The sequence below is a fragment of the Chlamydomonas reinhardtii genome, chromosome 7, assembly GCF_000002595.2.
Source record: "Chlamydomonas reinhardtii strain CC-503 cw92 mt+ chromosome 7, whole genome shotgun sequence".
Taxonomy (NCBI): domain Eukaryota; kingdom Viridiplantae; phylum Chlorophyta; class Chlorophyceae; order Chlamydomonadales; family Chlamydomonadaceae; genus Chlamydomonas; species Chlamydomonas reinhardtii.
The window spans coordinates 3,999,803-4,022,089 of NC_057010.1; the positions used below are offsets into that span (position 1 = coordinate 3,999,803).

The 22,287-nt window shown below is 61.5% G+C and overlaps 4 protein-coding genes across 5 annotated transcripts; 2 read left to right on the plus strand and 2 right to left on the minus strand.

Annotated features, from left to right (window-relative positions):
• The first annotated feature begins 1,755 nt into the window (after window positions 1-1,755).
• CHLRE_07g339900v5 (uncharacterized protein) lies at window positions 1,756-9,730 on the plus strand. Its single transcript, XM_001692340.2, has 18 exons — window positions 1,756-2,152; window positions 2,297-2,350; window positions 2,579-2,695; window positions 2,954-3,120; window positions 3,277-3,347; window positions 3,436-3,593; window positions 3,730-4,026; window positions 4,158-4,746; window positions 4,865-4,955; window positions 5,092-5,122; window positions 5,324-5,449; window positions 5,589-5,690; window positions 5,785-5,945; window positions 6,047-6,131; window positions 6,263-6,287; window positions 6,437-6,504; window positions 6,632-6,682; window positions 6,818-9,730. Exons 1-18 carry the CDS (start codon window positions 1,868-1,870, stop codon window positions 6,953-6,955), a joined length of 2,616 nt encoding a protein of 871 aa, XP_001692392.1. The 5' UTR covers window positions 1,756-1,867; the 3' UTR covers window positions 6,956-9,730.
• A 7-nt stretch (window positions 9,731-9,737) lies between these two features.
• CHLRE_07g339926v5 (uncharacterized protein) lies at window positions 9,738-10,663 on the minus strand. Its single transcript, XM_043064335.1, has one exon. The coding sequence runs from the start codon at window positions 10,580-10,582 to the stop codon at window positions 10,211-10,213; it is 372 nt and encodes a 123-aa protein (XP_042922903.1). The 5' UTR covers window positions 10,583-10,663; the 3' UTR covers window positions 9,738-10,210.
• A 980-nt stretch (window positions 10,664-11,643) lies between these two features.
• CHLRE_07g339950v5 (uncharacterized protein) lies at window positions 11,644-14,505 on the plus strand. 2 transcript variants are annotated; one of them, XM_043064336.1, is made up of 3 exons: window positions 11,644-12,098; window positions 12,382-12,432; window positions 12,635-14,505. In XM_043064336.1, the coding sequence occupies exons 1-3, from the start codon at window positions 11,750-11,752 to the stop codon at window positions 12,904-12,906; spliced, it is 672 nt and encodes a 223-aa protein (XP_042922904.1). In that variant the 5' UTR covers window positions 11,644-11,749; the 3' UTR covers window positions 12,907-14,505. The 2 variants fall into 2 exon arrangements, with proteins under 2 accessions (XP_042922904.1, XP_042922905.1); XM_043064337.1 differs by having other exon boundaries at window positions 12,638-14,505.
• Window positions 14,506-15,561: 1,056 nt separating this feature from the next.
• Window positions 15,562-22,273, minus strand: CHLRE_07g340000v5 (uncharacterized protein). The gene is made up of 6 exons (XM_001692459.3): window positions 21,434-22,273; window positions 21,110-21,224; window positions 20,597-20,817; window positions 20,225-20,346; window positions 18,427-20,067; window positions 15,562-18,224 (listed from the first exon to the last, which is right to left on the minus strand). The coding sequence occupies exons 1-6, from the start codon at window positions 21,717-21,719 to the stop codon at window positions 18,093-18,095; spliced, it is 2,517 nt and encodes an 838-aa protein (XP_001692511.2). The 5' UTR covers window positions 21,720-22,273; the 3' UTR covers window positions 15,562-18,092.
• Window positions 22,274-22,287: the final 14 nt, after the last annotated feature.

A 22,287-nucleotide genomic window follows, 5' to 3' on the forward strand; every position in this document is an offset into this window, starting at 1 on the left:
CAATAAACTCGCGTGTTCTTGTATTGTATAGTAACCTTGCGAAAACATAAGGTAGCCGGAAGCAAAGACTAGAGGCGAAGGGATTGGAGGTTGAGGATCGCGTTCGAAGCATGCCAGCACGCCGATCAAATTGGCGCTATTATCATGAATACCAATATGTTAATCGGTTGCAGACCCTCGTAGACCCTTGCATGTACCGCGATCGCCCGCGATCGCCTGCGAGTCCTTCCAGCGTGCCCTCCCTCTAGTCTAGTCTTGTCCCCCTCAAGAAGCCCCCACGACGAGCCCCTGCTAGGCCTGCCCGCCCGGTCCCCCTGTGTCCACTGAGGGCTCGCACCAACTGGCTCCCATCATCCCTGGCCTTGCAATGGCGCGCGATTGGAGAGGGGGGAGGGGCAAGCCGGGGTACTGCGTAGCGGGAGGGGTTTGTTGCCACACACCGCCTGCTATGCTTGTGCTTGACAGCGGGACGTGGCTGACACATGGCGGGCTGTGCCTGTACGAACCGACCCCAGCTATGTCCGGGATTCGTAACCTTCGGCCTACTGCACCAACGTGGCGTGGTGGCACAGCCCACTTCTTTACCCCTTGAGAGGGAGAACCACCCTGGTTAATTTGATGCGTGCCGCGTGGAGGCCTGCAGTGCCCCTCGCCCGCGCATGCACACCCCACTAACGCACCTGCCCCCACCCGGCCGGCAGCCGCCGCCCCGTGCGGCTGCCGGTTTCCTGACGGGTGTGGGGAACCGCAATGCGGTCCGCATCCGTCAACTGATTGCTGTCTGCACCCCTTGCCTCCTTGTCTGCGTATGCTTGCGTCCCTTGCCGCCCCTACGGAGGATTCGTTTGCGTTGGCTGCTTGTGGCTTCCTGGTGTCGCACGGCATGCACCGCACGCGCCCATGCCGACCGCAGTGCGACCGGGAGCAGCCATGCAGCGATCGCGCTGTCGTTACTTCCTCGGCCGCCCGGCGCCCTTGCTCATTTGTTTAACCGCATCCATCACGTCCCCGTACTTAGTCTTCTTCGTTTAGTCACCCCGCGCAGCGCACAGCCATACCAGCCACAGCCTGCAGCCCGGCTTGCGCACCATGTCCTCGCGGTTGCTTTGGGGTTGACGTTGCTTGCCTCGCGCCTAGCGCCATAGCTTCTACGCTGCAGTGCATCACGCCTCCTGTCCCTCCCTCCCTCCCTCCCTTACATGTCGTGCTGGGCACCGGTGGCGCTGGTGTTCTCCAGGTTGGTTTCGGGCGCATCCTTTCTGGTAGTCCCAACGCCAGCCCGGCCGGCGTCGTCCAGCCCATACAGCAGCCACCTTCCGTCAGCCAGCCATGGGCGCGACCGTCCACCGCGTTTACCGTCGGTTACGAGGTAACATGTGAATTCGCAACTTGCGCTACTGACTGCCTACTCTCGTGCCGCCTGCAAGCCCACTCCGCCTTCCGCTCTGGTCTCCGTACGCATTAGTTCCGCAACACTCGTCAATAACAGGCCCTAAAGATTTCGGCGGTTCTCCGCCCTCCCCCCTGGTTCTACAACCCCAAGCCGACGTGTACATACAAAGCTCCGCCAATGTCGCTGCAACCAACAGCAGGCATGAGCCACCGGGGTGCCTCACCCCTATCAGCCCCTATGAATGCGGATGTTGCCCCTATGGCCTGGAGGCCAAAAGACGGGCAAGCCCATGCCCTTCTTTTGCCTGCATGTGATGGCGGCACTGCTGTCATCCGGCCATCATCTTTAAGTGTTGGATTGATAGTATGAGCGCAATATGCCACTTGCATACGTCACGGCAGACTACATTGTTGAGTTTGAGAGCTTGAGAATGGTGACTATGAACTACTCGACCCCGTACTTGGCCATGTAAACATGTACAACGTAAATTTGTTTGTCATACTGTTGAGCTTGGCGTGCGCTTGTTGCTGGGCCCAGTTCGATGGAACTGTCGCAGCGCGAACTGCTCTGGAGCTGCGGGACGCGCTTGCTAACCCGAGCGTTACGCAAATCCTGGTGAATGGGACGATTAAGGTCAACGGCTCGGACTGGGGTGCGTCGGTCAGTGTCACGCGTAACGTCACAGTGTCCGCCACCGACCGACCTTCCAGCCTGCTTCGGGAAGAGCATCGGTATCCTATCCTGGATTTCGGCACAGCGGTGAGATGCTACCTCGCACGTTATTGGTGTAGGCGGGACTGCGCTGGCGTGCCAGGGAACCCTGGGAGGAAGGAACCGTCCCGTGCCGTGTCCCTTGGGGGTTCTCGTCCTAAAAACTGCCACCCGTGTTGCGCTCCATGTCAGGTCATGCTATTCTCCATCGGACCTGGATACGCCATCACGTGGATCGGCCTCGGCGTAAGTACTGGACTTGGTCGCCACTTCTTACAATACAGCCCAGCCACGCCAGCGGACTGTCACTGTCCAGCCGACCGGGGGCATCCAGGGCGAGGCTCTCTCGCATTCGCCGCGTTCCCACACGAAGCAACAATGTGCTTGGTCTACGCCTAGGACAGGCGACAACTGGAATGGTGTAAAAGGGCTATCGCTGAACAGACTGTCTGACCGCTCCTCACATCGCTGCAGGTGTACTTCGACCACGCTACGCTTGGGCCCATCTTCCGCGCTGTACGCTTGTCACCCGGCGCCCGCCTGATATATGTCGACTGCTTTATCAAGCGACTGGTGGGAGTTTCTTACGAGGTGAGGTGGAGGGAGGGGTAAATCCCTTGACGTGCAGGCCTTCTTACATACCTGGCCTACGGAGGTTGCGTACACAGGGAACACAACATCGATTGGTGTGCATCCAGGCCCGCCTGCGGTGCGCCAGCATGTTATGCACCGCCCCGCATCTTTGGGGAAGCCTCTGTGAAATACACGCCAGCCGTACAACCCAATCACGTGCCTTCTGTAACTCTGGCATGCTTGCTGGCTGTATCCATGTGCGTGCGCTGCGCTCAGGACGGCATCCGAAACGCGCAGTCCCTCCAACGGCCCGCGGCCTTCCCGGGAAACCAGACCGTACTCATTGTGAACAACGTCACACTTTTCACCAGCGAGCCGGAGCCGCGTGTGTTGGACCGCGCCGCCTTGATGGTTGACTACGCAGGCTCTACGCCACCTGACATGTGCGTGCTGGATGGGAAACACGAAGCTGGGCTGTATGCAGTGTGGCAGGGCCTTGCGGGTTGTGAGCTTCCAATGCCCTCATTGGATGGTGGCGCACTGATGCGACCTCGGCACGCCGACTTTGAGCCCACCTGCGCATTGTGTCTGCATTGCAGGACGATGGCGTCCCAGGGCCTCTATTTTGGAGGCTATGACCTCTGGATCCGAAATTCCTACTTCATTAATGGTGGGTAGCACGACGCGCATTCATTCTGAAGAATGGCCTTCGCTGGAAACTGACGCCCCGGCGCCGCCCGTGACCTCCTCCCAAACAGAGTATTTTGCAAACTCGACCTGCCTCGCCACTCGGCCGGGCAGCGAGTGCCTGGCCATTCTGCTAGATGAGGTTGAAGCGGACAAGGCCCGGAAGGAGGCAGCAAAGCAGGCGGCTGCGGACAGCGGCAGTGGCGGCGGTGATGACAACACTGCCACGGTGTGTCATGTGGTTTGGGTTGTGCATCGTGCACTGTATGGCAAGGACGTTGATTGGGTCTTGTGCGCCTAGCACTCCGCTATTCCGCATCGAGCTGCTCTGACCCTCTGTGTCGTCCCATCTCCGCCCAACCCAGATCGTGGTTGCTGTGGTGGTGCCGGTGGCCTCCGTGCTCCTGGCGGCTCTAGTGGGGTCCATCTGGTGGGTGCGCCGCAACAGGCGGCGGGAGCTTGAGCAGCAGCAGCGCGCCAAAGCCGCCGCGGACAAAGCAGCAGACTTGGAGGCGGGCGGCCCACGGGAGAAGACGGGAGCTGGCGGCGCGCGGCTGGGCGTGCTAGCGCGCGGTGTGCAGGATAGTGGTGGTGGCGTTTTCTTGGGCATCAATGGCGATAAGGATCTGCCGGAGTGGTCGGAGGCGGCGCACCATGAGACGGTGAGGGGAGGGGACACGCACCATTGGGTTGCGCAGACTCCTGCGTGCCATACATACTGATGCGCTTCACCCACATGTCTGCGACGCATCCGCTACACACAACGTCCCGCTCCGCCTGTGCCCGCCCGCAGGACGACCTTGGAGACATGGAACAGCCTGCGCCTGCAATTGGCCTGGCCGGCAATGGCGGGCGGGGAGCGGACAGTGTCATAGGCACCGGCACCAGCAGCACGGCGGTTCAACCGCCACCGGAGCAGACAACGTGCCAGCTGCAATTTGCAGGCACGGTGCAGAGCTCGCTGTGCGCAGGAGAGGGGCAGGCGTTGGCAGGGCAGCAGCCGGAGCCCGGAAGCGGCAAGCAAGCAGCCGCGTCAGACCAGGCGGGAGCCAACATCAGCATGCATGACCGGTCACAGCGCGTGTCGACTGCTGCCGCTCGTATGAAGCCGGCGCTCTCGTGTGCTCTGGATGGCTCTGTGGCGCCTGCCCTGTTGTCGGTTGGGCTGGACGGCCAAGCAGACAAGCTACTGACGGAGTATGCGCTCTCCGGTTCGGCGGCTGGCATTGTAGACATCAAGGTCCCGGACCGCGCGCCGTCGCCGCATGAGGTTGTGGCAGAGCTGGGAGCTCTGGTGAAGGAGCTTCGTGGCAACGTCAACCACGTGGCGATTGTGCTTGAGGGCGTGTTGGGGCACGGCTCGTTCGGCACCGTGTACAAGGGTAGGTGCGTGGGGCGGCTGTGGACCGACGCAACGGACTGCAAGGACTTTGCCAGTGGAGGTCACCAACACGTCTCAAGTAGCTTCACTCTGTACCACTCCTGCCTCGCCTTCCGCAGGCACGTGGCAAGGGCTGTCTGTGGCGATCAAGACGGTTGTGTTCTCAGCCAACCAGGAGAGCCGCAAGCATGCTCTCAAGGAGGCAGCACTGTGAGTGATGTGCAAGCGTGCACGCCACTGAGTGTGTATGTGTGTGTATGTGCGTGTATGTGTGTGAGAGAGTGAGAGAGAGAGAGGTCTTTGGGTTTCTCCACAACCCTGGCGCTCTGCCCTGCCTATCATGCAGATGCCAGAGCATCAGCCACCCCAACGTCATTGTGAGTGGACGGAGGGATGCGTTAGTTGGTATTCGCGTCGTCGGCTCGTGGCCCTGCCTTGTTTCCCATCAGCAGGCTGCGGTTTGTGCGCAGGTTTTTGCGTTCACGCATTGTGGTCATCAAGCTATACGTGTCATCAGGCCTGCGTTTTGTCATAGAAAGTAGCGCGCCCCCTATCCCGTCCCAACATTTAATGCACAGGCCACTTACGCGAGTGAGCTGCAGCCCATTGGGGTGCTGCCCACGTCTGCCGCGTCATCTGACGCACCCAGCGTGTCAGGCCACACGCCTCGGGCCTCCGGCACGGGCTCGCACCTCAACATCATGGTGAGAGGGCGTGCCGTACGAGTGCGTTAGCCTTACCTTGAAAGACTCACGACAATGGACGTGTTAAGGGAAACCAAGGAGACAAAAGTCGTATGTGCGGGCTCTCCTACTGTGAATCTCGTGACGCCCACGCTCACAGGACTGGCGTCTGTACATCATCCAGGAGTTTGCGGACGGGGGGCCGCTGGCCAACCTGTACGGACACCGCGCGCTGTGGCTCTCGCCCGGCGTCGTCAACCTGGTGCGTGGCGGGCGAGACTGTGCTGGGTTCAACAGGCTTTTGCCCCGACTGCATTAGCCAACGTGTCTATCTGCCTTTCCCATCCCGCGTGCAGGCGGCGGTGGTGCCCCTGGCCCTGGGCATTGCCCGCGCCCTGGCGCATCTGCACTCCAAGCGCATCGTGCACGGCGACCTCAACCCCAACAACGTGCTGCTGAAGCGGGACCCCGCGGAGCCGTCTGGATACGGGGTCAAGGTCGGAGACTTCGGCCTCAGGTGAGGGCAGCCGCCTACGGTAGCCACTGTGTTTATATGGTACACGTACGCTCTCAATTCCTACAACCCTTGCACTCATTTCTTGTCTTTTCGTGACGCAGTGTGATGCTGCCCCACGACCGCACGCACTTGAGCAACATCCGTATGGGCACCATGTTTTACATCTGCCCAGCCGTGGCGTGCAAGGTGCGGGGTGAGGGGGCAGTGACCTGCAGCGACCGCCAACTTCCACTCAGTTGCAAAGAATTGCAACTTTGCAAGGTCTTGATGTGTCGGCCTTGTCCCCTGGTGTGTTTTCATGCTTTCCTCCCTGACAGGGCCGAGTGGGGCCAGCAGCAGACGGTGGGTGGCCTAACAAGGCACCATTATCCTTGCGCGTGGAGCATGCTTCCGCAACTCTGTTTGTTACCCTATGCATGCGTCATCAGCTATGCGCTCCCCGATTCCCAACCCTTGGCAAGTGTGTTCTGTTCCCGTGCCCGCGCCCGCAGTGTTCTCTCTGGGTGTCATCTTGTGGGAGCTGTACCACGGCCGGCGTGCGGGAGTCCGAACCCAGGAGGTGCGGGATCACGCCGCCGGGCTCTTGACCAGTCATCCTAGCTATATATGGGGCATACGATGATGGCAACCAAGCCATATGCGCTACAGAGTACACAAGCCGTGTGCGCTGTTCTGTCACATCGCAGGGGCCCCGGTACTGTAGCAACTTCCCCGCCTTCCCGCCCACCTGCCCCGAGGTACGTGTGCAATGCAATCTGTGGCCCAGCGGCCCCTGCCATGTGTCTACGGCAGCATTTCAAGCTATCGTCACGTCGCCGTACATGCATGTACTGCAAGCCATCTTCAACTCTCCGCATGTGCATGTACTGCAGGTCTACAAGGCTGTCACGCTGCAGTGCCTGCAGCGTCAGCCGCAGAACCGGCCGCCTGCGACCGTTATCGTGGGCGCGCTGGAGCACCTGCTGGCAAACCTCAATCCCGTGCCCCCACCTGAAACGGTGATGAATTAAATATGCTAACGAAGATGAGCTACTAATGCAGATTGGAGAAGGCAAGGGCATGCATGTGCAATCGGACAGCAGCGGGAAGTTGGGTCGCACGCGCAACACGCATGTGGAGGTGCACGGTGGCGGGTTGCGTCTTCATTTCGGGCTGGTACGTTGTGGGAATGCATTGTACGTTCTCTTGTTGGGACTGGCGTGGGATGTATGTGCCGGACTGACGCCGTAATCTGCATCAACCATAATGTCGTGCTGCACCAGCAAGCAGTGTAAGGGGCCAGCTGACAGTGCCTCCTTCGCCGCTTTGCTTATTCTTTGGTGTGCATGGGATTGGGTAGCGGGTGATGTTATATTGTAACGGACGAGTTGCGGGCGCTGTCGTGGAAATGCTGCGCTTCGTTACTTGATAGGGGCTGCTACAGGCGGTGGCGCAGGGCCTGGAGGCGGCGGCGCCGCCGCAGGCCCTGGGCCCAGCAGTGGCTGCGTGTATGTGCGTAGCAGAGGGGGCAGGCCAGGCCACGTGGAGAGCGCGCCGCCCTTTCTTGTCATAGCGGTGCAAGTGAACGGCATGCATTCAGAGAAGTCCCCGTGGTATAGCTTGATGCAGTGTAGCAATTGCAGTGTTGCATGACGCTTGGCCCGGTAAACCAGCAGCACTGCTTTAGTTAAATCACTGGCCTGCACGTCGATGATTGGGATGTGGGGGCACGTGTGATAAGTCTACTGCTGCAACAGTCCACCAAGGGGCATAGATGCTGCATGGCCCTACTGCTGCTGTATGTGTGTTCCATGCGCCATCAACGAGGCAGTGCATAAGTTTGTGCTTTTGTGATGATTGATACAGCGCAACGGCCGAGGGACACATGACGCTTGTTCAGGAGAGCATACATGTGGAACCATGATGGTGATGGTGTTGGATGATGGGGGCGGAGCTAACAAATGGAGAAGGAGGAGAGGGAGCTGTTCCTAATGAGGCCGTACGGCCTGGGTCTGTGCGTCTTACGTCAGTGATATTATCGACGTGCTTGAAAAAACGCAACACAAGCGAACATGACGTGATGTGTTGAGCTGTCAGGCGTGCGGTTGGTTCGGCGCTAACCCTCTTACACCGTTCCGGTTATCGCCGCCTGTGCCAGGCGTAGGTCAGACACATTAATGTGCGATGGGCCACATTGATGCTGTGTCCGGGAACGCGGTGAGTGTGAGAGGGCCTCGAAAGCAGCAGTGGTGATACGTGTACTTTGCACGTGCGGCGTGCGGCGCGGCAATCCTCGTAACTACCAACACTTCAACTGACACACGGGGATCACAAACGGGCTTTCGCGCAACTGCCGACGAACAGGGGTGGCGCGTGGCGTGGCGGTTGGGGCGCGGCGCGAGTGGGAGGTGGTAGTTGAGCGCCCACGCGTGTGGAAAGCTGCGACATGGCACGGCGGAGCACGGCGAAGGCTGGCGGTTGGCGCGCCACGCGAGTGGGAGACTGGGAGTGCATAGTCGCTCGCGCGCCGTTTGCGTGGATGAGCGAGGCGGGGAGGGGGGGAGTAAAAGTCATGTTTGCGTAGCGTGACTTGACTTCAATCTTGGCTACATGGTGTGGACTTTGATTGTCGTGCACGCACTGAAACATGTGTCAAGCGCTGCCTACATGCGCACTGTGTTTGCCCTGGCCTCACAGTACGGTTACACTCGCTTGAGCCCCCGCTAGTCAGGTGCAGCAGTCGTAGCAGAGTGCGTGACGAGGGAGGGGCAGGAATACTTGTCACTGGAAGGGGGAGACGGTGGGCTGCTGTCCGTTAGGAGGGGTGAAACCCGTGTGCCAGTAGCGTGCCGCGTATCGTAGCTGCGTCTTAGGACGTGTGTCACTTCCCACGTCAGCGTGTTCGGCAGCCTAGAGCATTTGCAGCCAGCCCAGTACTAGGGCGGCATTGTTGTGTGATGCATACTGACTCCCAAGTGTGTGCGCAGCGAAGTGTGCATGTGGCGCATCCAAATGTGCTTGCGGTATGGCGTGTACAGGGGCGTGTACCTGGAGCATGTGTGGGTGGAGTGCGAGCGGACGGCTGGATGGGGACCGCACACTCAAATTGCATGACCACGTCTACAGTAACCCATACGTGCGAGAGCTGTGACTCTCTGTAAACCGTATCTTGTAATACCGTGACCGTGACCATCATCTGCGTGTGATAACTCTTTCCAGCCAGCCGCAACTCCGCTGTTTGACTGTAGTCGCGCGTCTCGGCAAGCACCAAGGCGTGTCATGCGATAGCGGGTGACTGGCCATGGCATGTAACCATGTTAGGGTTAGTGTGCTGCGGCATGTTGACGTGTCAGGTTTCTTTACGGGTGGCCTGTCAGGAGTCGAGAGACCGCGTCAGTTTTGCATGAGGACCGTCAGCCCTGCTGTGCACGTGTGTTCACGACCTCGTTTTGAGTCGCTGCAAGTGGTGGGAGCGACGTGCAAGTGTAGCCTGTGCCACGTTGAACACCTCCCCAAATGTGTGTGTGTGTGTGTGTGTGTGTTAAAGAGCACAAGGATAACATCGCGTAAAGACAGTGCATGTGTGTGTGTGTGTGTGACTACGGTTTCCACGGTTGTTTTGCCAGATCACGTGAATCGTGTATCTGGTAAAAACCAACGACAGGGCTCTCAATCGAGGGCTGCCGTGACCTGGCGTTTCCCCGGCAGAGCGCAAACAGCTCTGGAGTCCACAGGGTAACGCACTGCGACCCTTCACCGCGCCAGTAATCCTTGCGGAATTACTACCGGTGTAACAACCTCAGACCCAGCGGGCGAGCTACCTCTTAAAGACCAGGCGGGCAGAAGACAAAAACAGCAAACATAACGAAACACGCAGCACGCGACAGCACGCGACAGCACGCGACAGCACGACCACAGTGGCTGCGGGGCTGAGTCCTACGACCCCGCAGCCTGCACGACCTCAACCGCAACCTAACCAGCTCTCGACTCCAGGGCAGACTATGCCTAAGGGCAGCCACAAACGCGTCTGGCCACTAGGCCGGTCCAGGCCGTAAGGCCCGGGGTGTTCCAGCACCCTAAACACCCTCTCAGGCATAAAACCCCGCAAACCTGGCCCTGCTCCCACGGGCGTAAAACAAAAAACCCTTCGCCTGCCCACTAAGCTCCCCCGCTGACCCTCTCGTATGCCACTGCTTATTGACGAGTGTTGCGGAACTAATGCGTACGTAGACCAGAGCGGGAGCTTCAGTGGCTCATGTTAGTGCTCACGCGCTTCTCCTAACCTTTCAAGCCTCCAGCTCCATAGCTTGCGGCATCGCGCACAGCATTTCACCGTTCACCACCGCCAGGATGGGGTGAGTGGCGTCAACACCATCCCAACCCTTTTGGGGCACGCCGAGCTGCGCGAACTGCATCAGCCGCGACCAGAAGTCCGCGACTGCGCGAGCGCACGCAAGCTCGACGGGGTTGACGCCTGGCTGCGGCGGCGTCAGCTGTGTGGGCGGGATCTCGTCAAAATCGGGTTCCGCCTCCGCTGCACCTGCCACCGCAGCCTCGGGAGCTGCTGCCGCCGCCGTCTGAATTCCCAGGGCCGCTGCGGCGCGCGTCATCCCGCGCAGCCGCACCCGGCCATGTTCTGTGGCGGCCAGCGCCGCCATCACCACCACGTCCCAAACACACTGCTGAAAACCCGGCGGCGCCTGGACCAGCCACGCACAGCTGGGCTTGGCTGATGGGAGACGGACCGGGGTTGTGTGCGTTGATCTGCGCCACCACGGCCTTCGCCACCGCGCAATCCCAGAAGTGGTGCTGCCGTGGCGAGGGCGCGGCGGCGGCGTGTGCCTCCGCCGCGGCGCCCCCATGGCCGTGCTGCCCACAGCCGCATGGCGCCTCACGGCGAGCCAATGGCATATGCGAGTTTCCCGGCGGCGGCACTGCGTCGATGGCCAACCGCCACAGCGTCTCAAAGTGCCGCCGTTCCCAGCGTACCTTCTGCCAAAGGCGCGCCAGGGTGTCCCTAATGGCGCCAAGCGTTGCAGCCGCAGCTGCTGGCAGGTCCTCCCGCCGCACCACAGCGCGCGGCGGCAGGCCCTGTGCCGCGCGCTCATAATCCTCGTGTAGGTCCGGCCGCCGCGTGGCCACATCGTCCAGCACGCCACATCGTCCAGCAGTGTGTGTGTGTGTGTGTGTGTGTGTGTGTGTGTGTGTGTGTTTACAAGGCGGTGCGCACGTTGATGCGTGCAATCCTCTCCTTGCAAAGCCACTGGCCCGGGCCGGGGTGCCCTTGTAACGCCAGACAAGACACTCAAGTACGGTAGTCAGCTTTTTGGTTACCCCGTATAGGGTCAAATGTCCTGCACTCCCCGGGTTTCACGCGGGGTGGACACAAACTTGGGGCCTCCCCGGCATTCAGGCGCAGCGACAGCCATGGCACAGTAAGGCGCCGAGAACGGGGCCGTCCGCCCCCAGGCCCCGCGCAGAGCGGCTGGTGCTGTCCGCCCACGCCTCTGCCCTTCAGTGCCTTGCCTTTCTCGCACTAGGCTGCTACACACGCACGCACGGATTGCTGCACGTTCGCGTTGTGTGCCGCCGAAGCCGGCGCCCGAGTAGCAAGCTATGAAGCTTGCCCTTCAGCCACGCCCAGCCCACCTACGCATCAGCGCCCAACTAATGACATCAATCCCAGCTTGACCTGTGTAAAACGCATACTTCACGGACTGACTTAGATAATAACAACACCGCAACGGCACTTCCAGGGCTTCTGCACCAGCCCTGCTCCAAAGCAGTGTAAGTTGACGCCTAATGTAGACGACACACCTCACGCCATGGCTGCGACCGTAGACGCTGCACAGGACATGACCTCAATCGATTCTGAGGTAGCGAAGGTCGAGAAGGCCATAGCGCGGGTCGAAGAAGAGATTAAGGACGTGGATAAGCGCATTGTGGAAGCCGAGGCATACCTGGACTCTTTAATGAAGAGTAAGTCGCAGCTAGGCTTCAGCAAGGAGGACAAGCTGGTTGAGCAGCGGCTGGACGTCCAGATTCAGGAGTACAAAGACCGACTCCAGCACCTGCGCACAAATAATCAGCACCTGCGCACAAAGAAGCAGCAGCTGCGCACGGAGGAGCAGCAGCTGCGCACGGAGAAGCAGCAGCTGCGCACGAAGGAGCCAAGTAAGTGCAGACGGAGGGATTGCGCCCAACAATCCTGCGCACCCCCAGCACCGTTGCTCTAATTGCAGTCAGAAGTCACACGTTTGACGTTTGTTTGCGGCATCCCGCATACCAAGCCGCTTCCAACCCGTGCGCGGAGCTAGCTACCTAGTACCATCTAGGGTCTGCCTGCGAATGCGTCCAGCCCTTTGTCAATTAGCGTTCAGCGCTATGATGATAATGGAGACGGCTTGGCTCGTGTATTACGTTGGGGTTCCCACTGGTGCTCACCATGTTGCTGCAGGTGCGCACGCCAACGCACTGGACATGGAGCGGCAGCGCGACCAGCAGCAGGGTGGGTCCCGTGACACGTGTGTCTATGAGGGGTGGGGTGGGGAGCGTGAGGCTGCGGCTGGTAGGGACACAGCCGGCAGGGGAATCTTGCAGTTTCCCCTCTTGCGAGTCTGCCTGCGCCTCTGTTGCCTATGCCTCCCACATTGGCAAAATGTGATTGCTGTTGAGTGCCGCGTGCTCGTTCGTGTGTGCCCGCTGTGCAGCAGGGTCGGCCTCCACGTGGTCCGCTTCACGTAAGCCAACGGTGTGGTGGCTGGGCGGCTGGCTCTCCCTGTGGCCAGTGCAGGACAGTCAGCCACTGCAGCAACATCTGCATGGGGAGTGTGACGTAGCAGAGTCTGTCGTGCCCAGCAGCAGGCCCAGCAGTTCGGGTGCAGCTTCCCAACGCCAGTCCACCTGTCGGCATCGCCGCCTGCACGGTGCTGGCCGTCAACAGGCATCGGCGGGTACCTTGGCTACACCATCTTCATCATGATGCTGGCGGTGCTCAAAATGCTGTACAGCGTCATGATGAAGATGGTGTAGCCAAGGTACCCGCCGATGCCTGTTGAGTTGCTGAAGTGCTGCGCGGAGCAGGGCACTTGGCCGCTGACGACGGTCGGGAACATTGCCGGTGTGTGGACGGCGCTTCCGATGCAGAAGCTCGTGGACATCCTGATGCAGCCGTTGGCAAAGCTTGGCACCGCCTGGGCCGCCGGGCTGCAGTCGCACCTGCGAGGTGGGCGACTTGCACTTGCTGCTGGCTATCAGCCCACCAGCCACCGTAGCCTCCTTCCTGTGGTCGGCAGCTGGCGTGGTTCGTCACCATGGCTTCATACGCAGTAATGCTGGCGGTCTGCATCCTCCTCGCCGTGCAGCTCATGTCATTCATCTGGAAGGCAGCAGGTGACTGATAAGCGGCAAAGGGGGTGTGTGGCGCCGCGAGGATGCGTGAGGCACATGGGCAGGTTGAGTAAATCGGCTGTTGTGGGGCCCAGGACGGAAGTTGATGCCATGACCCGCGACCTAATACCAGGGACAAGCACGTGGGTTGCGGGTGTGTGGAGTTCCATGTGGTTGCCTTTGTCAGGAGACGAGGTGCCCCTGCTAGAGGTGCTTGTCGAACGCAGTGCCTGATACACTGACGCCACTGCTCTCACGTATGTTCATTTTTGCAAATCCATATATGAAATGGCACACGTGAGGTCAGGCCGTTACGACCCCCAAGTTGACACATTCGGCACATCGAGACAAGCACTCGAGTGTCTGCGACTTTAAGCGTGTCGAGCAAGAAGCCAGGCAGGGGATCGAGACAAGCACTTGAGTGTCTGGCTACTGGCTTCTTGCTCTACACGCTTAAAGTCGCAGACACTCGAGTGCTTCTCTCGATGCGCCGAGTATGTCAACTTGGGGGTCGTAGCCAGGCCAAGGCTTGCCTGGCTTCTTGCTCTCCTGTCAGGACCTATTAGGGGCATGGGCGTTTCTCTGATGGGTGAGAACAGCGACGGTTTTCGATTGCGACAGGGATTACTCCAGGGCTGCCGGGTCAGGTGTGGCGCGTGTATTTGCATCTGCGTGGTTCCGTTGTACGTGGTGCATTTCTTGCTTCCCCAACTGCGCGGCAGCCATGCCTGTTGCTGGCGACCTTACTGTTGTCAGGAGTGCGGCGGAGAGCCATGCGTCAGCTACGGGGAGTGAGAGGCGGCGGGCAAGGAGTGGCCCCCGCAGTGCACTGGGGGAAGTGTGGCGGACACGGCAGGCGTGGATCTGCTAACAGGTCGCGTGAGCCGCCGAAGCTGGCTGTCGCTGTTGCGGTTGTTCAGGGCAATGGCCAAAGAAAGTAGCGCAGATAGAATGCCGATTAAAGGAGGAAGGCGGGCTGTTTGCGATAGTGTCGGGTATTGAAGCTCGACGCTGGAGTAGATGATTGCAACCCTCAGCTGTCTTTCGTACGTAAACCTTCAATCAAATCGGACTGATCACCCCATGCTGCAGCTCTCGGGCGCCCTGACCTGAGACTCAGTGACAGAGTGCGTATCACCCTTCCAATCCGTGCAACACAACGGGGCTTGCTTCGTTCAAATTGTCTCTCCGCATCCAACGACACTAGCAGGCCCATGCGCTGAAGAATCAATAGCTAGGCAGCTCGGTCTGCTGTGCTAAACAACCTCAGCCACGCCGCGCGCGCGCTCTTGTGCGCGCTCGGCCTTTCATGGCGGTCGTACCTGAGTGGGGCCCGGGGCCCAGCATGGGTGGCGGTTGGGTGTGTTGTACTGCAGGGGGGCGGGCTTGGTGGCGGGAACCGCCGCCGCTACCAAATAACCAAGGTGAGACAACTGTCCAGGCCAGCTGTCCTCCAGCCTGACGCTCACGTATCCCAAACCAGTCATTCGGCACCCGATCTTTACCCCCCGACCTAGTAGCTAGCTTGCACGCCTGCTGGCCTCGTTCCTCCAGTCACCTCACGGCTCACGGCCTACCGCCCGCCCGCGTACGTGTTTACGCCAGACTGGCATTTTACTGATGCGATCAATGTGCGGCGGTCAGAGGGGCAAAACCCTGGGCTCCTGACCCGGGGCGACCGGGTTTGGCACGCCCGCGTGTGTGGTTTTGGCGACAGTTGGTTTAATACGTCAATGTGTACCGTATCTGTGCGTATCCGCAGGCTGCTCAGCGCCAGAGCAGCAGTATCGAGTGTGTTGCTTACCCTAAAGTGTGAGCAAAGCAGTGTCAGTGCTGGTAGAGTCGGCCCGAAGCCCGAAGGCCAGCTGTGTGCGGAGGCGGGATGAGGCCCGGTTGTGATTCGGACCTCTTAAGTCACGTCTTAAGTAGCCTTTGCGCGCTTGTCTTGTCTCGAGCTTTTTGACCAACTGTTAATAAGAGTTTTCGCAACTGCACAACACAAGGAGCCGGTTGAACAAAAACTGACCGAACATTCCAAACCTCGCGCACTGTGGTGCCGCACTATCCTTTCCGCGCTGGCGTACGATGCGCGTATTCGGGGTCCAACTCGCCACTGACTTTCCGCTGCAGCCGCCTTAATTGCACCTTGCTGCAGTTGTGAAAACGCTTATTAACAGTTGGTCAGATTGGAGGGGAGGGGAGTTGCTGACTCGGATGCGACATTGCTCCGACGGCTGCTGTTGTATCAAGAATGCGGATGTTACAGAGGAGACAGTCCCAGCACCCGAAGACGCCGAGCCATCACATGCTATCAGGGCCCAACTTGACTCCACCAACCCCGGCTTTGCTGCAAACCCTCCCGCGGTCAAAGTCCGTGTGACTCCGCGCACAGTGAGTCCTAGCCAAGCCTCAACCCACCAGAGCCCCACCGCTGTGCCTCAACGCCACAAGCCTAGGCATTGGAGTGCCGGGAATCGTCCAGGCCGCAGCACACACGCACAGCGCACGCAGTAAACAGGGCGCAAGCGTCCAGGCACTAGAACGGTCGCCCACACGTGCGTCCTGCCCACACACAAAGCCACCAACCACCCACAGAGGTTCTCACGGCGAGGGAGGCGGAGAATCAGCGTCATACGGCAAGCGCAATACCATGCCTTCACCAACAGCCCGAGAGATGAAAGGATGCGCAGACGGCACAGTGTCCCAGCCCTTGGGCCTGATACCCAAAGTCACAAACGTCATGGGGGTGTTGCAGTTTACGTGCGCAGTACAATGCAGCCTGACGGCATTACTTTCTTGAGATCTTGCAATAGAGACCACCATTTACCTAGAAATGCCAGGCTTTGCCCCCTCTGCAACAAAGGAGTAGAGGATGAACGGCATGTTTTACTTGAGTGTGAAGCGTACACGTGTGTCAGATCAACGTACGGTATCAACTCTGATTCAATGAAGCAGGTTATGCAAGGTGCTGACCAATTTAAGTTGGCTTGCTGCGTACGTGATATTTGGTCTAAGCGCTGTCTTTTGATTAGGCAGCACCACGACGGTGCACACGGTGTGCAAGACGCAACTAACAATCCAGTTCCAGGAGACGAGGGGCCCTTGCGGCTCGGTTAGTCTCGTTGCAGGTATTAGGAATGCACACTTCCAATCCTGTAACACACACACAAACGTCTGGAGACGACCCCAGAAGTCAGCTACGACGGCAAGTCCAATGCTCAGCACCCGGGCCGACGGCACCTTCGCTCGCGCCGCCAGCCCGGCCATAACCATACGCTGCCGACCAAAGTCCAGGGCAGACATAGCAGCGAGACACACCACATCCCACACAGGTGGCGCAGGCCCCGCAGGCGGGCGCATTAACCACAACTCCTCACGAGGGAAGGCACTTAGAGCATCCTCTGGCATGAAACCCACAGCCATCCCCATGTTTTCCCGCAGGGACAGCGCAACAGTGCAGTCCCAAAACCAGTGACGCCGGTCCCCATCCTGCGTGTCAAACCCACACGCCCAACACGGGTCAACAGCAACGCCTCGCGCCCGCTCGCTAGCATGCCGTGGAAACGCCCAGCAAGCATTGGCGGCCACACGCCACAGTGCTTCCTTATGATGATTCTCCCATTTCAGCGACCACAAGCGGGCCAAGGTGCACACGAAGGCCCGCGCCGCCAGGGCAGCCTCCACCCCCGACACACATATTGCAAATGCTTAGCCTTAAGGGCGGCTAACTGTGGAGCCATTTGTAGCACGGTCCCCGCCTTCACCGTGTAGGCAGTGAGCAGGATGGGCGGCCCCCCGCACTGCAACCAGCCAAGCCCCCGCACCACCTGTTGCACCGACTCCGCCGTAGCACTCACGATGTCGGCCGCCGGGAGCGGCAGCGCGGCGGCAAGCCCAGCCAGCGGGGAGAAGGGCCACCGCCGCCGCAAACCGGTCGGCCGCCTCTTGAGGCGACGCCAGCCCCGGCAGGGGCGACGGCACGCGCCGCCACACAGCAGTCACATACATTTCCACACACGCTTCACCAAACCGGGAGCCCCACGCCCAAGGGGGCGGCGATGGTCCCAGTGTCAGTCGTGTGAAAGTGTGAAACCGTGTGCGCTTAGAGGCAGCGTATGGCACCCGGGTAAGCCCCATGCGTCTCTCTAATTATACGCAGCTCACACATGCAGCTTCCCAAACGGGGCGCGCGCGACTATGCACTCCCACTCGTGTGCGTGGCGCGCCAACCGCCAGCCTTCGCAGTGCTCCGCCGTGCCGCGCCGTGCCCTTCCCACACGCGTGGGCGCTCAACTACCACCTTCCACTCGCGCCGCGCCCCAACCGCCACGCCACGCGCCACCCCTGTTCGTTGGCAGTTGCGCGCGAAAGCCTGTTTGTGATCCCCGTGTGTCAGTTAAAGTGTTGGTAGTTGCGAGGATTGCCGCGCCGCACGCCGCACGTGCAAAGTACACGCATCACCACTGCTGCTCTCGAATGCCTCCGGTCAGCCAGACAGTGTCAGTCAGCTCACGTGGTCCTCCTACCGTGTCTGTGGTGGGGCTAAACTAACCAACCAGCCAATCACAGCACACTTGCGAGCATACAATGTCGTGTCGGCTGCGAGTTGATACCAACGTAAATCATAAGTGCGTTGACTGGGCGCCTTCCGAATTGTAGGATGCAGACACAACGAGCACATGCACCAGCCTGAACAGCGGCGGGCCCCTATCTGCAGCACCCACAGCCACAACAGCTCCCGCAGCAGCAGTAGCAGCAGCGGCCGTGCCGAGCACCCCCCTAAGCCGCTCCAGCCCGCCCGCATTCCCGCTTGCTGCGGCTTTCCGCCACTGTGCTCAGCAGCAGGCCCGCAAACGAGGTGTGGTAGTCGGACACATACAGAAGCCGCTCGCGCCACAGCTGCCGGACGGCCTGTCCACACAGTCAATAAAGCGGCGGGAGGAAGGCGAGTTCATGGGGTTCAGTTGACCCGAAGCACTGTGACACAAGTCTCGGCATCAGCCGATACGAGCCCATGGGCTTCTGCACATGCAGTAAGAAGGCCTGGCACGCTCCCGACTGCCTCAGCCCAGCTGCAGCTAATGACCTCCTGGAGCCCCCCGGCCGCGCTCACCTTCCATGCCTCCGGCGTGACACCAGCGGGCGGTTGCGGCGGCAGCCTCTGCACGTACTCCCCATCCGACACCAGCACCAGGCGCCGCCCGCGCGCCAGCCGCGACGCCGCCTCCTGCAGGCACGCCGCCGATGCCACCATCCCTGGTGTCAGGAACTGCACCACCGTAACGTCCCCGCCTCCGCCTCCGCCTCCGCCTCCGCCTCCGCCTCCGCCCCCGCCTTCGCCTTCGCCTGGCCTGCCGCCGCCGGCAACGCCGCCGCCTCCGCTGACAGCGACGCCGCTGGCGACGCTTGACGCAAGCCCCGCACCAAGCGTTGCTTGCGCCCAGTGGCCATCGACTGGTGCTGCAGCTGCTGCCGTCGCTTGTTGGCCGCCCGCTTCGGATGCAAGTGGCGGAACCGACATCCCGCAGTCTGAGTTGCCGCGCGGCGCAGTGAACGCAACCAGCTCGTCACCGGTCCCAGAGGTGACGCCGTCGCCGCCGCTCCTGCTGCCTCCCCTGCCGCCGGGCCGTCCGCCCACTCCTGTGCCAACCAGGGCGCGTGCGCTGCCGGCCGCATGCGGCCCGTCTGCGTGGTCGCGTTGGCGTCCCTGGTTCGCCGCAGCGCCTTGCCCCTCACCACCACCGCCACCGCCATCAGCCGCGTCATGGTCAGTCCTCGCTTTGGCCGCGGGTGTGGCCGCCTGCACCACCACCTGTGCCCGGCCCAGCTGCTCCTCCAGGTGCGCGCACAGGTATGCCACTGGAGCCGCCCAGCCGCCGTGCCGGTACCGCAGCACGCAGCGCCACGCAGCCGCCGGCCCTCCCATGACGCCGCCACCCCGCACGCTTACGTCGACGTCCAGCGGCAGACGCGGCGACGGCAGGGGCACCGCCGCGTCCTCGCCGCTTCCAGACACCTTCCCCTGCGCCGCCGCGGCCGCCGCCGACCTGGCCTTGCGAGCGCCGCCGCTGCCGCCGCCGCCAAAGGGCTCCGCGGCTACGGCGGCAAAGGCCGCGGCCTTGCTGATATCGGACGCGGTGGCAGCGCTCTTGAGGCCCCTGGTACCTGCCGGTGCGGACGTGCCGCGACTGCCTGGCTCTGAATCCGACGCAGCCTCGGCAGTGATTGTCTCAATCGGCGTGCTGCTGACCTGGTAGCTACTGGCGCAACCGCTTTCATTGCGCGCCGCGTCGCCGCCGCCGCCCGTTTCGCTGCCAACCGCAAGGCTTCCGCCATTGGCAGCACCAAGCGTTGCAGTCCAAGGGCCAAGCAGCTGCGCGGCACGGCGGTTGAGCTGCCCGGAGGCAGCGGAGTGCTGCATTGCCGCCAACGACGCCGGCCCCTCACGCATGCCGGCGGCCGCCGCCGCCGCTACCGACGCCGCCGACGCAGCGTAGGCACGCTGCGCTGCTGCCGACGCCAACTCATCCGGTGTTGGTTTGTGGTTTGCCAGTCCCTTGCCGCCGCCCCCGCCACCACCGTTCGCGCTGGCGGCGCTGGCGCTCGCGCTGGCGCTGGCGGCGGCGGTGGCGGCGGCCTCCGCCGCTGCGGCCGCCGCCAGGAAGCGCTGCTCCACGTCCCGCAGCGCCTCCGCCGAGTGCTGGGACAAGTACTTGACCGGGCGGCCGCTGCCGGCAATGAGCGGCCGGACATCCTGAGCAGGCCCGGGTAGCATGCGGTGAGGCAGGTTGGCGCAGGCAGGCAGTTGGTCGAGTATGCATGCGCGTGCTGTGGGGTCCGGTGCGTGCTATGTGTGGGTCGTGAAGCGGGTCACGCATGTCACGCGCATGCAGGGGAGGCGGCGCACCCACCGCGGGCCACTCCTCCAGAGCTGGCAGCGGGCAGCTCTGGCAGCAGTGCACCAGCACGAGCGGCCGCAGCCAGCGCGCCGCCAGCCGCATGCAGGCTAGCACGCCGTCGTCCCAGGTGCAGCCTGGGTGCACGCGCGGAAATGACGAATGGAACGCGGCGGCAAGGGGTTTTGATTATAAGAGAAATGGATACGAACGGCTGAGAGTAAGTTTGCGGCGTGTAGCTGCATACCGTACAGCTGTGTGAACTTGTGTGAAGCTACAGGAAGTTGTTTGAAGGTGTGCGAACAGCCGTCTTACCGGCCCCTGCACCCCGGCACCCGAGCGCTGAGCAAGCGGCGCACCATGCAGGAAGTACACACACGCACCCACCCGATGTGAGCAGCACAATCACGCCGCGGCGGCAGAACCGTATCTGCCGGTTCAGCAGCATCGCTGATGCGGAGGCGGCAAGGGCAGCACCGTCCTCCGGCGCCGGCTTGATCTCTACCACCCCGTGCGGCCCGCCGTCAAAGTCGCCTGCCCCCTCCAGACCCAGTATGGCGTGAGCGCCCGGCGCATCGCTCCACATCTTCGCATTTGCGGACACCGACCTGTGAGCAGTGCGGGGAGACGCCAGTCAGCCAAAACGACCCCGATCGAGAGCGCACTGCCACCGTGTACATGGCAGGGCTACCCGTGAGACGTTCGTTGTTTGGGATAGTGGAACTGCTTTTGGGACTCACCCATCCCGGCCCGCGGCCCGCGCTAAGTTCTGCGGCCTTGAGCCAGCCCGCGCCTGTCAAACCATGCGCCTCCGTGCCTGCCTTCAGTGCGCTCCTCCGCCGGTGCGCTCCTCCAAACCACCCGGGCCCTCAGCCCTCTATTGCTACTTTCGCCACTCACTTGTATGCGTGACCCAGCGGCGAGCCCGGCACCGACATGACCAGATCGGGCGTCCACACGCTCACAGAGCTGATCTTCTCGTAGCGGGCCGTCAACTCCAGCCCAAACACCGTGCCTGCGCCACCCACATGCGCGAGGAGGCAGCCACACGCAATCAGGCACGCAACTTGGCTGCTTGTAGCCCATGGCTATGCAGAGCCTCTGCAGGCTGCACAATGCCCAGGACCAGGCACCGCGCCGCCCGCATCACATGGCGTGTGGCCGTGAGCCGAAACCCCCACATGCAAGCAAAACCACCAGGTCTCACGTAGCCACACGTCTCACCGCTCAACGTGTAGCACAGTACAATGTCGTGGCAGTCAGCCAGCTCCGCCGCCGCCGCCGCGCCACTGGCAGTCCCGGTCACCAGCGCCGCCACCGCGCCGCCGCCCACAGTGGCGCCCGGCGGCGGTTTGAATGCGTCCACCACCGCCAGCGGCACTGTCCCGCCGGGCCCGTCCACGGTGCCCGACGCCCGGTCGTTCGTGGAGGTGCGGGCAAAGGCGGTCCGGTAGTGGGGCCGCACGGGCAGTGCGTCGACGTCCTTGATGGAGGACGAGGCGCAGCCCATGGCGGCTCCCTCTCAGGCCGAGGGCCCCAGGCTAGGTCGACCTCTGTGTTGCAGCTGCTGGCGAGCCCCACGCCACAGGCAGGCAGTGGGTTGAGGCTCCGGCGCCCACGCGGCCAGAGCAGCGCAAGGGCTGCTGGGGAGAGTGAAGTGCTGTTGCGCGGGGCCGCACGTGGCACCAACTAGGTTTGCACTTCGGGCCGCAGGCGCGCCGGGGAGGCCCTGCTTCGCGAGTGGAGGGTGTCACACTTTAGGCGTTCCCGGCCACCAGGCCCCCCAACTCCCGTCCGGTTGTGAATGGCTTCGGGCGTCGTCGCTCAGGCTTCACACACCCTGACGCCTCCCGAGCTTGCCAGCAGGTAAGGAGCTGCTCTGGCAGCGTGCCCGTCCATGCGGATTGCGGGCTTCGAAGGCTGAGGCCGTGAGGTACCTTCGGAGCCCCCAAAATGAAGACTTAAAATTACAAATGCAAGGAAGGCTAAAACCGTGGAGGACGGCAGTTGTTTGGGGTTGGATCGCTCGGAAGAAGCGCCTCAAGGTATAACCAAAGCCAAATGTGATGGGAAATACT

Coding starts and splice junctions, on each gene's coding strand:
- CHLRE_07g340000v5 (XM_001692459.3), bottom strand. CDS start 21,719: ATGGGCTGCGCCTCGTCCTCCATCAAGGACGTCGACGCACTGCCCGTG. Junction 20,818..21,109: donor CCGCTGGGTCACGCATACAA/GTGAGTGGCGAA, acceptor CACTGCTCACAG/GTCGGTGTCCGCAAATGCGA. Junction 20,068..20,224: donor CTCTGGAGGAGTGGCCCGCG/GTGGGTGCGCCG, acceptor GGGCCTGCTCAG/GATGTCCGGCCGCTCATTGC.
- CHLRE_07g339926v5 (XM_043064335.1), bottom strand. CDS start 10,582: ATGGCGGCGCTGGCCGCCACAGAACATGGCCGGGTGCGGCTGCGCGGG.
- CHLRE_07g339950v5 (XM_043064336.1), top strand. CDS start 11,750: ATGGCTGCGACCGTAGACGCTGCACAGGACATGACCTCAATCGATTCT. Junction 12,099..12,381: donor GCTGCGCACGAAGGAGCCAA/GTAAGTGCAGAC, acceptor ATGTTGCTGCAG/GTGCGCACGCCAACGCACTG. Junction 12,433..12,634: donor GCAGCGCGACCAGCAGCAGG/GTGGGTCCCGTG, acceptor CCCGCTGTGCAG/CAGGGTCGGCCTCCACGTGG.
- CHLRE_07g339900v5 (XM_001692340.2), top strand. CDS start 1,868: ATGTACAACGTAAATTTGTTTGTCATACTGTTGAGCTTGGCGTGCGCT. Junction 3,594..3,729: donor GTGATGACAACACTGCCACG/GTGTGTCATGTG, acceptor CGCCCAACCCAG/ATCGTGGTTGCTGTGGTGGT. Junction 5,450..5,588: donor GCTCGCACCTCAACATCATG/GTGAGAGGGCGT, acceptor CCACGCTCACAG/GACTGGCGTCTGTACATCAT.